The sequence below is a fragment of the Magallana gigas genome, chromosome 9 (genome assembly GCF_963853765.1).
Source record: "Magallana gigas chromosome 9, xbMagGiga1.1, whole genome shotgun sequence".
Lineage (NCBI taxonomy): Eukaryota > Metazoa > Mollusca > Bivalvia > Ostreida > Ostreidae > Magallana > Magallana gigas.
This window is the reverse complement of record NC_088861.1, coordinates 31,568,871-31,585,001: the sequence shown is the minus strand read 5'-3', so window position 1 is coordinate 31,585,001 and position 16,131 is coordinate 31,568,871. Positions and strand designations below refer to the sequence as shown.

General features: G+C 30.4%; 1 protein-coding gene across 1 annotated transcript; it reads left to right on the top strand.

The window, feature by feature from the left end:
- Positions 1-7,596: 7,596 nt before the first annotated feature.
- LOC117686136 (uncharacterized) lies at positions 7,597-15,391 on the top strand. Its single transcript, XM_066071650.1, has 6 exons — positions 7,597-7,724; positions 8,675-8,742; positions 12,139-12,367; positions 12,704-12,820; positions 14,596-14,689; positions 15,041-15,391. Exons 2-6 carry the CDS (start codon positions 8,686-8,688, stop codon positions 15,087-15,089), a joined length of 546 nt encoding a protein of 181 aa, XP_065927722.1. The 5' UTR covers positions 7,597-7,724; positions 8,675-8,685; the 3' UTR covers positions 15,090-15,391.
- The last annotated feature ends 740 nt before the right edge of the window (positions 15,392-16,131 follow it).

Below are 16,131 nucleotides of genomic sequence, written 5' to 3'. Positions count from 1 at the left end.
CTAAATATAGACTGACTCTCTACTTGCCGGAGATGTAAGGAGACAGCCGATGGTTGAACGAGACTTTATATTGAACTCTGGCGTAGGAATACACACGACTAAAAAAACTTCAAATTGTTCGTACCATTTAAAATCTGACTATTTCCAAGGTATTTATAAAAAAGTTTCCTTTAAAAAAATGCTTCATTATTTTCAAGAACTAAGTCTTGTCAGCGGCGATGATTTGTGCTTCGGTGCAGACACAGTTTCAGTTTCGGTATGCTAGAGTAACTGCATAGGAGAGTTGATTAAAATCAACTCCCAAGAAACACAATTCCTCACATGAATCATGAGTACATGTAACAATGCTTGCTACCCTCTGAAAATTGAACTCGCCATTAAACATCTCATCTTTTAAAGAATGTTTGAAACGATTACATAAACTGTGTTCGACAGATAGTTTTCCTATAACATTTTCTTTCTTTCTTTTTCAAAACACGTTTTATATACAGGCTTTCAATCACAACACATTTTTATAACAAAAGCAGAACTGAAAGTTTAGTCATTATAAATTATTGACACCATATCACATACATAATCAACTCGCAGCAACAACGGAAGACCTACTCGTGGCTTTGCCACGAGCTCTGCTCTAGTTACACTTCTAATTTATATCATTTGTTCATCATTATCGTCTGTCACAAATAATGCTTCGGATTGTAGGGTTTAGTTTTTGGATATTCATCTTCATCCTACCGACATAGAATTTAAATAATTGAAGTATGTTTTACAATCTAGAGCATTATAGTCTTATTGTCGCCAGATACAAAGAAACATCTTATTTTCGGTAATATATGTAAATTATACAGACATCAATATTTTTAGCATATTGACCGAACGAACTTAAAAAAAAATGTAAAAGCACTGGTCTTTCATTTTCCTGATGAAAAATATCTGTTTATTAACGAGTGCTGATGTGGTAGCAAGTTGTTTTTTTTCTACCTCAGAGACAATTTATTTAATCAGAATGAATTACGAGCTATTTATAGAATTGAAAACATTCAGATGAAAATTTCCAGCACATGAATTATAACGTGTATACTAAGACGTAGTTACCTTTTTTCGTTTCTCTTGTAACACGCGTTCTTCATTTTCTTTAAAAACAGTTTTGATAAAACAATTGCATTGGACATCATTGCTGGTAGCTGGGTAGATATGATTGTGGGGATTGCTTTATGTATTCAAAAATCCTGTCGTTATCAACATCTCCTTAAATTTCCCTCCTTAATACGACAATTTACCAACATTGACAAATATGTGCATATTAATTTTTATTTGTTTACTTAATTGTTTTGGACTGTTTGGACTAATTGCTGACCTTGTTAGCTCAAATAGTATGCTGTCTGAACATTTTGTCAAGTGACCAGTGCGTAAAAATCTAGTGTATATCGACACGTATTTTGTTATACATATGTTTGATTTATTTTCTGGTATCTGTAGTGATGATAGAGTTACGCACAGAGGTAACTTTTTTAAAAGTAGTTTGGTCTGTATTATTACCGATATGTAGATATATGCATTTTACATGACAATTGATAATTAGCATATATGTACACTTGCAGCAGATAGTTAGGTTTTGGTTCATGAATGATACAGAAATCGTTTATATATTAATAATATTTTGTAGAGTATGAAGTTGCCGGTTGCTCTTTCATAATTAGAAGTAAAAATTTATAAATGACAGTCTCTCCAATCAAAATTCAAATTTTCATCACACTTCGTTTAGTACAATGTATGTTTTTTTTAAAAAATGTAAAATGTCATATTGTTAATCTACTGCTTGTAACAAAAGGAAAATTATTTAATTAGACAATTTCAGCGATGTATATTTAAGTGACTTTAAATTCACAGCTGTATCAGTTGGAAATTAAAGAGAGGAACTTTTCTACGTTTTTTTTTTTCAATTTATACCAATAATTTTGTCCGGAATTTGTTATGTGCTCTGGATAAGTGTAAGGATGTGTTTCTTTGGAGTAATAGTGTAAAATGGCACACACACGTAATATGACAAGGAAAAATAAGTCATCGAATGTTAGCGGGGAGAGTACACAAAAGGTTCATGTGAGTAATTCTCAACTATCAACGGTTCCAAGTTTACACGGTATGGAAACACACACGATTAACAGCAATTGTAGCATAATAGTTCAAGTTCCCAAAATGCACATCATTCCATACCGGTGACCCCCGTAAACAATTGCCAAGGAAACCTGTTCACCCCCTATGGACCCCAGGGACCCCAAAGTCAATTCGCTGGTTATATTTCCCCCACACCAAACCAACAACATAGTCAACCCCAACAGCATCCCCAACAGCAACACACTGATATCATGGAATCCCTGAGAGTCATGTCAAGAAACATAGAGCAAGTTTCTACAAAGCTAAATAAACTGGACCTTATTGAACACAGACTCAGTGGACTGGAAAAGAATGTCGGAAACGTAAACACAGAATTGAAAGACATGAAGGCCAAGGTCAACGGAGTCGAAGAAAGTATGGTATTTATCAACAAGCAGTATGAAGACCAAACAAAAGAAGTCTTGGCTGTTAAAAAATCTGTCTGTGAAATAACAAATGTTAACGAAAACATCCTAAAAGAGCTGAGCCTTGTGAAATCGGAGTTCGAGAATTTAAACGAACGCCACCTAGATCTTCAAAGTTCAAACACGTTCTATGAGAGATAATCTTATCTTTGAAGGAATCGTCTAAACACTAGAGAAAAACACAGAGGAGGTCTTAAGAGAATTCTTAAAATCAGAAATGGACATAACAGAAGAGCCACAATTCCAACGAGTGCATAGAATGGGGAAAAGAGTGCAGGGACGTCACCGGCCAATCATAGCGAAATTCGTCCTATTCAAAGAGAGAGAGAAAAAGTCAGAAAAGCTGATCCATCCAAATTTGTTGGAAAACCATTTGGAATTAATGAACAGTTCCCAAAGGAAATGAACGACCGCAGAAAACTGTTATACCCCCATTATAAACAAGCAAAACGTCTCGGAAAAAAGGCTGTGATGATTGCAGACAAGCTTTTCGTGAATGGGACAGAAATCCCCCTTTCCTCGATCCACAACCCAGCGTCAACACAGCGAAACCCGTTTTGCGACCACGCATCGTTAGGAATACCAAAGAGAGCAACCGAGCGGGAATGTAAACAACGAAAACGAAACCACCGACTGTAACTCTCTCACATCTTCAGACACTTCTTATGCGAGGATTATTTCTATCAATGTTTGCGGTCTAGCGTCTAAGCTCCGAAATCCTGAGTTTGTTGATGTTATTAGCAAATGTGACATAATCTGCCTCACAGAGACAAAAACAAATAAAGCTGATAATATCGATATCCCAAATTTCAGTGTGTTCAGCAAACATAGATCAAATCTGTCATTTCGGAAGTCTGGTGGTATTGTAGTCTATATTAAAAATTCTTTATCCAAGTTCTGTAGCATTATTAATAACGCAAGTGACAATATATTATGGATTAGAATAGAGGGTAAAACATTTAGTATTAAGAAACATATTTTGATGGGAACTGTTTATATACCGCCATCAAACTCTAGATTTTCATCAGTTGAAATTTTTGACGATATTGAGGATGAGATTGTTATCTTATCCAAAGAAAATGATTGTAAATGTTTATTAGGTGACTTTAATAGAAGAGTATCCACATTGAGAGTTTTTATTGACGTTGATGATTCTCTATCACATTTTTGTAATATTGCTGAGAATAACAGTAATTTTGATTGGGCTTTTGATCAAATAGACTTAGAAGCAATTGAAAAATATGGCTTTTCCATAGAAAGGAAATCTTAAGATAACATTGTTAATTGCTATGGAAAAAAAACCTTATTGATATTTGTAAACATTGTAATATTACAATAATTAATGGTTGACCAAAATGGTGAGTTTACATGTAAAAAATCAATTTTTGTAGATTATTGAATTTCAAACACCGAGTTTTTAAGATATGTACACAATGTAAGAATATTACCTTTTTCCTCATTTTTATCTGATTTTCATAACCCTAAAGAGATAGTAATGGCACTTGAAAGACAGCACAGCACTGAATCCATATATCAACAAAAGCAAACACAAGAAATTGCTAAACAATGGAATCCCGAAAAAATTGAAGTATATCATAATTCTGTAGAAGATAAAGTAGATATTGTTAAATCATTAGAAAATGATATAAGTAACACAGTGACTATGCTTAAAAACATATCAGTAGAATTTATTGATAATATTGTTGAAAAGATTAGTGATGTACTGGTCGATAGTGCGATTAATGTATTCAGTAGAAAGCCAGTTCTTACAAATACAAGTGAAACATTCAATGTCAAATATAAGAAACCATGGTTTACTTGGGATTGTAAGAATGCTCGACAGAATTATAGAAAAGCGAAAAGATTGTACAAAAAATTTGGTTGAGATATTTTTAAAAGTGACTTGTATGAAAAAGAAAAATTGTATAAAAAAAGGTTGAAAAATGCAAATGTAACGCATAGAGTAGAAATGAAAACAAACTTTTTAGTTTAAGAACAAATAATCCTAGAGAATACTGGAAAATTTTGAATACAAACACAGATAAGAAAAGATGTAATGCAAATATATATGACCTTTTTACTTTTTATCAGGATTGTTGTAACATGAACTATAATAAACAAGAAGAGTCAAATAACAATGTATTTTCTCCTGATGAACGTAATATGTTATCAGATATTAATCTTAATAATGACATTAACCAACCAATAACTTGTGAAGAAATATTTAAGGGTATCAATATGTTGAAAAATAACAAAGCTTGTGGTGATGATAGAATTTTTAATGAATATATCAAAAGTACCCAAGATTGTATGTTGAATTTATATACTGTATTGTTTAACAAAATATTTGATTCTGGTGTTCTGAATTTTTCGAATGTACAATTGGAGTAAGACAAGGTGAAAATTTATCACCTTTTTTAATTTCACTATATTTAAATGATCTTGAGGAGTGTCTTTATACAAAAAAATGTCAGAGGTTTGTCACGCTTGTCTAATAAGATTAAGAAAGATCTTAATCTTTATTTAAACCTTTTTGTCTTATTGTATGCAGATGATACCATCTTATTGTCAGAAAATCCAGAAGATTTTCAACACTTACTCAATGTTTTTTCTAGATATTGTAAAGAGTGGCATCTTAAGGTTAACAGTAAAAAAAAACTAAAGTTGTAATATTTGGTAGAGGTAATCAAACCAACTGTTTTACTTTTGAAGGTTCTCAATTAGAAATTGTTAACAACTTAAAATACCTGGGTGTTACTTTTTGTAAAAGCAACTCTTTTAATCTTAATGTTAAAGAACTGTTTGACAAAGCTACAAAAGCAATGTATGGTGTTATTGGGAAGTGTAAAACCCATAACCTAGCAATTGACTGTAAAATAGACATGTTCGATAAAATTATTAAACCAATACATGTATTATTATATGGATGCGAAGTTTGGGGGTTTCATAACACTAATCTCCTTGAGAAATTACATTTAAAATTTTGTAAACATATATTGAACTTGAGAACCTCAACTCCAAACTTTATGGTATATGGGGAACTTGGAAGATACCCCTTAACAATTAATGTTCAAGTTAGAATGATTTCCTTCTGGGGTAAATTAGTCAATTTCCAGAACCCAAAATTGTCAGCAAAACTTTTTAATGTATTGAAGAATCTTAATAACCCATGGTGCGAAGCCATTAAGAAAACTAAATCAATGTGGATTGTCATATATATGATATCAAAACACAATAAACATACCCTGGTTAAAATCTAAAGTATACAATATTTTATTAGACCAATTTAAGCAATCATGGTATAGAGAGGTACATAATTCTCCAAAAGGTTTAAATTATAGGATTTTTAAAAAGTCACTGGATTTTGAAAAGTGTTTATTGACTTTGCCAACAAAATTATGTAAGAAATATTGTAACTTTAGAACTGGTAATGCTAAATAACCTATTGAGATAGTTAGATGGTTTAATATTCCTAGAGAAAACAGAATTTGTAAATTATGTACCTGCAATGAAATTGGGGATGAATTTCACTACCTTTGCAAATGTACTGATGTATATATAGCCAATTCAAGGGTTATATGTTTACCAAATGATTTCATAACAAATCCAAATGTTGTAAAATTTGAAAAACTGTTTAATGTCACAAACATAAACTTACCAATATTTGTATACTATTAGATACTATATTTGAGAGAGTTAGCTCTCTTGGTTAAATTATATATGTTATCCCTTCATCCTGCCTGTACCAAAGATTTTCATCTATTATATATATTGTAGTGTGTACATACTGTACACATGTATTTTCTCTACACTGTTAATTCAGTTATGAGAATAAAGTCCATTGTCATTGTCATTGTTTTATTAATTTTACACCCATAAAATAACATGAATTTTATTTTAAAAAAAAAGGAATTAAAAATATTTTAAAGGGTTTAATCAAATATGTAAAGAAAATGTCAATATTTATAAGTGTTCTTGTTATTTAATTTTTAAGAAACTTTAAAATTATAAAGTTGATATTTCAGGTGGTTTCCGGACGCCTCTTCCCGGCCGTCTTTAGATCAAATGACATGTATTATTTTATTATGTATTGTACGATTGTATAACCTGCAGATCAAAGCAATTACAAAATGTATGACTCATCTTATTTTCTTTATTTGAAGGTCACAGCTATTATTTTAACAATGCACAAGCCACTACACTATGGTAGGTCAAACAATATTCAGCAGAATAAAAATAATTGTAAATTGCTGTCAAAACTATTTTAAAAAGTGAATTCTATACACACAATTGCGCAAAGAATTAACATGTTTTACAGTACTGTTGTGTCAGGAAAGCATGGTCTATGCCTTTTTGGTACATGTACGGTATTTATTTTTCGAGGACATTGAAAGTTATCATGAGGCATATTTTATATATAATTTTGAATGCATATACACTGTACATGTATATTTCAAAATAAAAATGTTTAACTAGGATTTGAATGTATCTATTTTGCTTAGCAAGATGTACACAATAATGACAATTGTCACATAATTTTGCCTTTCGCATGAACGTTCTATGTAAATTGCATGATGAGTTGGATGCTTTGTCAACACGTGATGGTTTATCATTTTCCCCCATGTGAAGATTTCGAATGTTCTTAATAGATGGAGTTGATATATTATTGTATCAACCACTCACTATATTGCATTCACATGTACATTTTAACATTTGACAGTGTCGTCGTGTCTTTAGAGAAGTGGCAATTTTTAAAATGTATACAAATAAGATCATAAAAAGTATAGTCTATGCACTAAGAAAGAAACCTTCGCCACGAACAGGTAGAACAGGTGATAAACAGATTGTTAAAGACATTTTACATAGAGGTAACATTTAAAAGGCAAGCCAACAACGGTGTTTAAATATCGAGTGTGCGTGATATAACATCAATGGATTAAGCTATAAATAGTTGAAAATTACCAACCTGTTCAATGGACATTTTCACAGAAGAGACATTAGTGATAAAAATAACTACTTCCTTATCTGAAAAGTTTTACACATCTTGAAAATGTTCATGAAAATTTTCAGAGTGTTACGTTAAATGTAAAGAAGTTTGAAAATTACCAATCTTTTTGGAAAACTTACCTATATAACTGTTGAAAGGTAACTTTTTTTTAAATTTTAAATAAAGAATCGACCATTGTCGGGTCATTAAATTATTAATCCAGTATTATGTTAATTATTACAGTAATTATAATGTGATCAATTTATAAATTAGCCAATAAATATTACTGAAAATAAGATGCTAGAATTATTATAAAGGATGCTGTTTACTCAAGGCTTGAGTTATCACATTTTGATCGGTTTAAAGTCCAATGTCATGTTTAAACGTTGTTCTAGACTCAAACAATATTTATAAAATGAATGTTTATTGACACAACATTCTTTATATTAACTAAAGTATGGAATTGGGCTAAACCAAAACTACACTTGTAGCAAATCCGAAGAAATTCGAACTAAATTTTTCGATTTTGTTTTTCACTACAATTTTTTTGCAGTAATTATCTAATAAAAAAGTTAACAATTTATTTGTTGGTCAATATCATTTGCATATTGTTTATTTCATCTCACTTATTCTTTAAGATTAGTGTATGGCACGCAATACAACAAAAGTGAACATTGCTAATAAACTATTAAAGACACTATATCTCTAAATTTTGATCGTTAAGGGTTACCAAATTTAATAAACCTCAAAGGGTTTTAAGAAAGATTTGAATACGCGATGAATATTCAAAGAATGACTCATTATTTATTTTATTTATATCATTTTCAGCATTTTTTTTTAAATTCTTTTTTATTGAAATATTCCCTGATGAAACGTTTTGGACTTTACGTTACAAAATCGATTCGTAGTGTAATCACAGATAAGTCCAGTATTCATGTGTTATGATTTTTGTCATACTTTTTCTTTTTTTCGCGATGAAATTGTTCACCCATTCTTGCAACAAAAATTAAGATTAAAAACCTTTCGGTCTTATATTATTACTCAATAAAAAACATTTTTTTTTTAAACAGCAATTGAATTTTACCTTGATTCTTTTTCCTGTACACAGATAAAGAAGTAATGAGAAGTATAGCAAAGATTCTTTTGATGCTGCATATCATGATTTTTGCGACTGAGGTAAAATTTTAAAGTGTGGATAATTTCTAAATGTATAAATAATTATTTTAAATCTAGGTTATTTATGTAATTGTTAATGCTATTTATCTTTATATGCACTTATTTACAATGTTTTCGCTTCTGTTTGATAAACATAGTATATATTTAATGATAATATCAAAAAGAGATGTTTTTGAATCAAATATGCCCCCACCCTTTGGGACCCCTAGGAAGAAAATGAATGGAGAGTGCAACTAATTGGGATTTCTCAACGTTCAAGGTGTATAATTCTGCCAAATTATGGTCGCTTGTACCCAATATAAAACCTGACCTAGATATTTATATGTTAAATCTTTATACTAAAATTATATTTCAGTTGGTGCTACTTCTTATGAAAAAAGTAAACTTAAAGTGCAAATAATTGGAAGTTTTCGTCCAAGGGGCATAACGCATATTCTTATGATAAGCCTGTATACATAATTTCATTTCAGTAGGTGCAGCCTCTGCGAAAAAAATGAACGGAAACTGAATATGATTGACCGACCGACCGACAGAGGAACAGACAGACAGACAGACAGACAGACACCAGCAAAGCAACATTGCCTCTCTTCTTCGAAGAGGGCATTATAAATTAATTTTTAAAAAAGAAGAAATATTCATCACTTACAAACACCCCTTGCCTTTAATTTCCAGTTTTAGGTTAAATGTAAAGTGAATTTTGTCAACACAACTAACAGAAATAACGTAAGTAACATAGGACATGTTCTGCCAACATTGAACTCTTTTAATGATTCAAAGTTGAAAAAACTGATAATGGTACTGCTATGAATTAAACTTATTATTATCCTATTCTACATAGTTTATGAATACAAATTGCTTTTAATTGCCAAAAAATAAATAAAAAACCCCATCAATCAATTTATCTTTGATTTGCAATCTCACATGACTCAAAAGTAATCTTAAAATTTGTAAACAAGCAACAATTCCTTTTGGTTTGTGATACCACGTGCCAAACGTGTTTAACGTGACTATATTTTATACGAGGGCCAATAAAAAGATACGAAGACTTTTGACATAGCTATTTTACTTAACGTCATATTATTATTGAATTTGGTAGACCTAATTTAAGAATAATTTTGAATAATTTGCAAACTTTATTTCTAAGAATAATTTAAGATTTAATCCTGCAAAAATGAGGTCACGCCGCAGGTCAACAATTATTTTATGTCAACAATAAACCTTATAATGTCAAAAGTAATATTTCCAAAAATTGGAATTAAAACCAAATAAATTGAAACCTCAAATTAAGTAATTTTATGATATTATATGTGCCAAATAATGATGAGATAAATTGTTTCGTTGAATAGAAATCAGTTACTAATGACAGATAGTCCTTTGTAAAACTGACTAAATACGATGACATCGCCAAACGTCACAGCCCAACGAGAGGTACAAACAATATGGGTTAAACTAGGAAAAGCCAATACAATCTGTGAAAATGATCAATATTGCAAATAATATATACAATGTTATTTCTTTTGTGTTTTAACTTTCATACCTATTGTGAGGCGTTGTGGTAACTGTATTTTTGACATCAAACAGCCCGAAAGAAAATAGAATAGCTTTGAATATTTGATTAAAAGAACCAGAAACGTCATCTGATCTTCGGGGTTTTCCTTTACCGTTTAGGATAAAAAAATGAAAACTTCGAAGAACTAACTTATGATTCAAACACATATGAGTAGATAAGACGTCAAGTGGAGCAGTTCTGTTTGAAACTGTAAGGTGAAGAGCACAAGAGACTAAGGGTGACGCAGCAGGTTAAGGCTGTCAATAAATTCCGTTCAGATGAAAAGTATGTGACATGTGCATTATGACATCACAGTATATTACAAACCTCGAAGTACTTATTGATTCATTTATTAGCACACTTAATTTATAATCATCTTTTAATTAAAAACAACAAATGCTATAACTTACAATTTCGATGTCTGTTTTGTCATACCCACTGTAAAATAAGCGAGAGTTCGTTCTCGCTGTACTACAAAAGTCTAATCAATGAAGGAAATCATGCATATTTTTAGCGAAGAAAAATAAATATTGTAGATTTACAAAAATTACAAATTAATATTTTGTTCAACATTATTATTAGTAGAATGCCATCTATATAGTCTTATTTTTAATTGTTTTAAAATTATGCATCGTGTAATAATGCAACCTCAGTTTTGTATAAAATAGCCTGTATCTTAAATCCAGGTACCTAAATAAATCATTCATTTGCAAGGGCATACACTTATCTAATCATGAATAACTTTTACATGTGAATTTGAAATATGGTTTGTAATTTCTAAACTTCTGAGATTCTTGTTAAATCTTACAAATTAATTATTTTTTAATGATATTAACACTGCGACCTTAAAAAATGTTCAACAAATGCAATATAAATAATGGTTTCTAGTAACAAATATTTTTATCTAAAAAAGTTTGCAACATTTTTCAAAATCTAAGATCAATCATCGAGTTATTTTATAATTCAGTTGTGAATTTTGATATGATTATGTCGTTGCAATATAAAATTTTTAAATGACATAACACCCACAAATACATCTGCTTGTACCATGCGACTATATATATATATATATATATATATATATATATATATATATATATATATATATATATATATATATATATATATATATTTCTTTCTTTCAGAAATATATTGCATTTTGAGCGACTGTTATAAATTTTAGAAAGGACAAGCCCGTTGAACTAAAGTGTGTTTTCGTGACAAAAATTCGTTGATATTTTTAACTTTACTGAACTGCGGATAGAAAGAGTGGGTAATCATATATTAACCTTTGCATGAGTCATCTTGACGCCGAGTTTTGAAAGTTACCGTGCTCCGTTGTGACATGACATTTTTTTTTTAAATAGGGTCACTAAGATACCTTTTTATCAAATGGAATGAAACTTTGCATATTAATCAATTTAGTGCATAAATAAATCCACTAGTTATGACTTTTACGAAGAACATGTGATAGAGAGCCACACTGTCTTCATATTTTTTGACTGACCCTCGTATGCGGCATTTTCCCCATTACATTGTATCAACATGTTTAAAGTTGATGTGTACATGTTAAATAGAACATGCGTAAGTTTCAGAAATATCACAAGTTTAAAGTTTGCATGCATCACATCATTACATTTTGCGCTCTTCTTAAAACTTGATAAACAAGATACATAGTGTATTCTAATATGTTTCTCTTAGTTTACGTTAAACTTCTTCAAATGATTTTAGTGAAACGCAAACAGTAGCTTTAAAAAAAAGGAAAGGGTTTTCGAAAAAAAAAAATCATTCGTTGTTAAATGATTGTGTATTAGTAATATGAATAAGGTCATTTGATTGTTTGTTAGAAAGGCTCATCATTTACCTTTTGCGAGGAATCAGCTATAAAAATAAGAGTTGTTTCAAAATGCCCTACAGACATCAAATCTTGGAAAATTGCTGCCAAAAACATGAGTTGTGATTCCATAAAGCAGAACTGTTCGAGTACAGCAAACCACCAATTTCAGTACCATTGTGTCATCAATGAATTAAGAAATGCCCTTCTAGAAGTCTGTGCTTTAAATCGAACCATATTTGGTATGGAATACTTTTTCTTACTGAAACAAACTTCGTTTATCAAATTTAGTAATACATTCATAGAAGTAAAAGAGTTATTTTCTAATTTGTATGAGAATTTTTTTTAGTTTCTTTGAACGTTTTGAAAAAAACCCATCATAACTGTTATGCTATTTTAGATTATATTTAAACAGAATAGTGGGTAATAAAACAACGCAACTCTCTTCATACGTAACATGCAGGTTTGAACTGTATTCGCGTGCATATTTAGGTACAAAAATTGGATAAAAACATATAAATTTGCATGTGTGCAACATTGAAATCTGTGCCCTAGAAATATTTAGTCTTCTGATTCAGGATATTGCTCAGAGTACAACACAATGGGGAAGGTAATACAAGAACATTACGGCGCCCAATGTACAACACATGAACTACCGTGTCCTGTACTTTACAATTCAGCAGAATCTTATAAATGTAAGTTTAAAAATGTGTGGGTGTGTGTGTGTTTTAAAAAAAACAATGTTTACGAACCAACTTTTTTTTCTTTTGGTGTGCATATTGTTTCAAAAGGAGAAGTCACAACACACGTTTTTGGCTGCGTTATTATGATAAAGGTTAAGATTGTATATTCGTTTGTTAATATAATTTTGCATGTTTTTGTTTGGTTTATCGTACTTGTACTTTAAAATAATTACTTGACACACAATGCTAAGATATTGAAGAGTGCTTACACAATAAAAAGGTACCATATCTCTAAATATTAACTGACCTCATATAATTGTTATGTCAACAGAGTAAAATCACTCTAAGTAGTTAAAGGCGATAATGTTTAAGTGTTATCAATATTGAGTTGTTTGTAAAGTTGAATCAAATAGATATTTAAAAAGTGATATAGGAAATTCGGACTACAATACATGATATATCTATTCAGATTGCCAATCGTTAAACTGTTTTTCATAATTTAAGCTAAGCTATATGTATTTTTATTACGTTCACAATTAAAGAAAAATTCAATAGTAAGATTTCTATTAATTTTTCAAACAAAATAATCATAGGCCCCTAACTAAAAAACTAGGTCCTTGACCCCCTTTTTTGAAAGTGAAAAATAATAATTCAATCAAAAGCCTGTAACATACAATAGACGTTTTTTCATTGTTATCATTTTTAATTCTGAGTAGACCTCATTAATAATGGAGACAATACAGTGATTGATGCCTTTTTTTTTTTTTGGTTACTTATTTTATTCTCTTTTCTTTTTAGTTTGAAATTCCATATTTTCTATTTTTGTTAACATCAATGCTTGGAACTTATTATATGGAGTAAGGTTTCCCTTTGCACCCAATGTTAGTCTTCCCCCTTGTTTAAACTCTTCGGTGTTGCAATTGTAAACAAAAGAAAAAATAAATAAATAAATAACAGATCACTAGAAATGTAATAGGTGCGAGGAAAACTGGCTATATATATTATAGTATAATATTATTTGACGTGAAAAACAAGGGAAAGTAGCAAAATACTTTTTGTGAATAAATCTACAATTTCCAGCCTTGTTAAATAATATAATGATGACGGAACTCTGCGAAAACTGATCAAAGAAGATTCCATTTTTAAATAATCAACAGACAAAGTAAGAACAGAACGACCCTTACAGTGTCAGAATTGAAGAAAATTTGAACAATTATAAAATTGATAACAATGGATGAAAAGTATTGTTTTTCTGATGAAACTCAGATAGTTATATCAAACAAAAACCGATTATATAAATGGATATCTCAGGAAGAGGAATACCGTCTAGAGTATGTGGATCAACATGACCGAAATGCGAGGATAACTGTTACGTTTTGTGGATATGTGACATACTCAGTTGTGGGGTCAGATGTACTAATATATAGAAATAGGAACTCCGAGAAGTATATTGAAACTCTTAATAAAACAATATGGGCAGTCATTGCAAAACATTTTGGGAATTCTCTATTTATATTTCTGGAATAGCGCCCATATCATGCTTCCAAATTAAAAACCCCCTCCAAAAATAAAAAAGAAGGCTATGGACATTCATATCTGGTTGTCATTCAAAATTAACTATGGTTTCAAAATGTATTTTTATTTATATCATATGTTGCCTGCAATTTGCAGTCCTTTAAAGTTATGTTTTTTTTATTGTATTTGATATAATAAGCTGATTCGTTGCTCAGTGAGATATGCGCCCAACAGGTTTCAATAAGATTAAATGTACATTGATTTCTTTTTAGATCAAACATGCTATCATTTAGCAAAGGGAACTGATAGGAATACAGAAATCAAATTGAGTTCAAAACAGCAGAGTTTACAATCTTCTTCAAATAGGTACTTATCATAAAGTGTTTAATTGATGGGTCCAAAATATTCACGATCAATTCATTAAATTGTGAAAAGAAACATGCGAATATAAAAAATACAATGTTAAATGTGATGTAAAGCTTCCGAAAATTGTGTAATAAATACATGTATAATGTTGATATTTTGAAACATTCCTATTCTATTGAAATTCCCTTTTTTTTTTAAATCGAAGCAAATTATACATAATAAAATACATTTATGTTTAGCAAATTGTTACGCTATTATCGACTACTTAAAAAAGAAAAGTCTATATATTTTAGATTTCAAATTTGGCATTGTATTTGAATGTTGATTGAATGTTGATATCTGCCTTTTTAGATGGTTTGGACTCTTGGCAGCGATAGTTTATCTATATTCTTTACCTTGATCATGGAAACAGCGTATTCGAATTAGTTCACTAACCAAGATACACCTTTTGCAGTCACTACACGGATTTCATGTTCTGTAAAATGCTGAATGTTTAGCTTTTGGACAATTGTGATTATATTATAAATTACAGTGGAATATTTTGGAGTTTTTTTTTGTTAAGCAATCTGTCAGTGCAAATGTCTTGAAGGAGTAACTTTATGGATTCTACAATTTCGTATGAACATCCTTTGTCCATGAAAAACAAGCATGTCTACCGTTTGGCGTTGATATTACAACCGCCGTAGTAACATTTTGAAAACCTTGTGTTGATACTGTTCAGCGAAGGATATTTAGTACTGTGAAATGAATGAACAGCCACTAAAATTGGATCTAATGGGCTGTTTTTTTTTTCAAATAAAGAGTCAAGAAACATATTAAAAGACCGCGTTAATAAAAATGTGTTTAAAAGTATTATTAGAGAAAACCAAAGATCTATAATTTCAATATGTATTGGCTAATAATGGCCGTGGCTTCACTACAATTTTGGATTACAGTATAAATTTCAATTATTTACTGGTTACTTTGCAACCAAGGTTATCGACCAATGTAAATAGGGCGATTATGGCAACAGAAATGTCAAATACATATAAATGGAATGCACATTAGAATGTCAAATATGCAAATTAATTATAAATATGGGAATATACAAATGAAACTGTTAAAGAACATACTGGCAAATCAAACATATCAAATTTGACACAAATAAGCAAATTGAAAATTAGAGTTGTACGAGCCCTGGAAACAGATGCTCACTAAATATAACCCTAATTAACGAGACCGAGTACAGAACGAGTACGCACGCTTTTGCGCAGCGTTTCATTTGTATTGTGATGTCATCTTTTTGCTTGGTTGACGCCATGGCGTGATAGTTTCAACTGCAGATATTCAGCAAAATTGTTGAAAATAGCTCGCTTGATGCATAAAACTAATGTTATATTGTGGAATAAGCATAAATGTCACGAAGTATAAGCTATATTTGGGCTCGGGTTGAAAACGTGAAG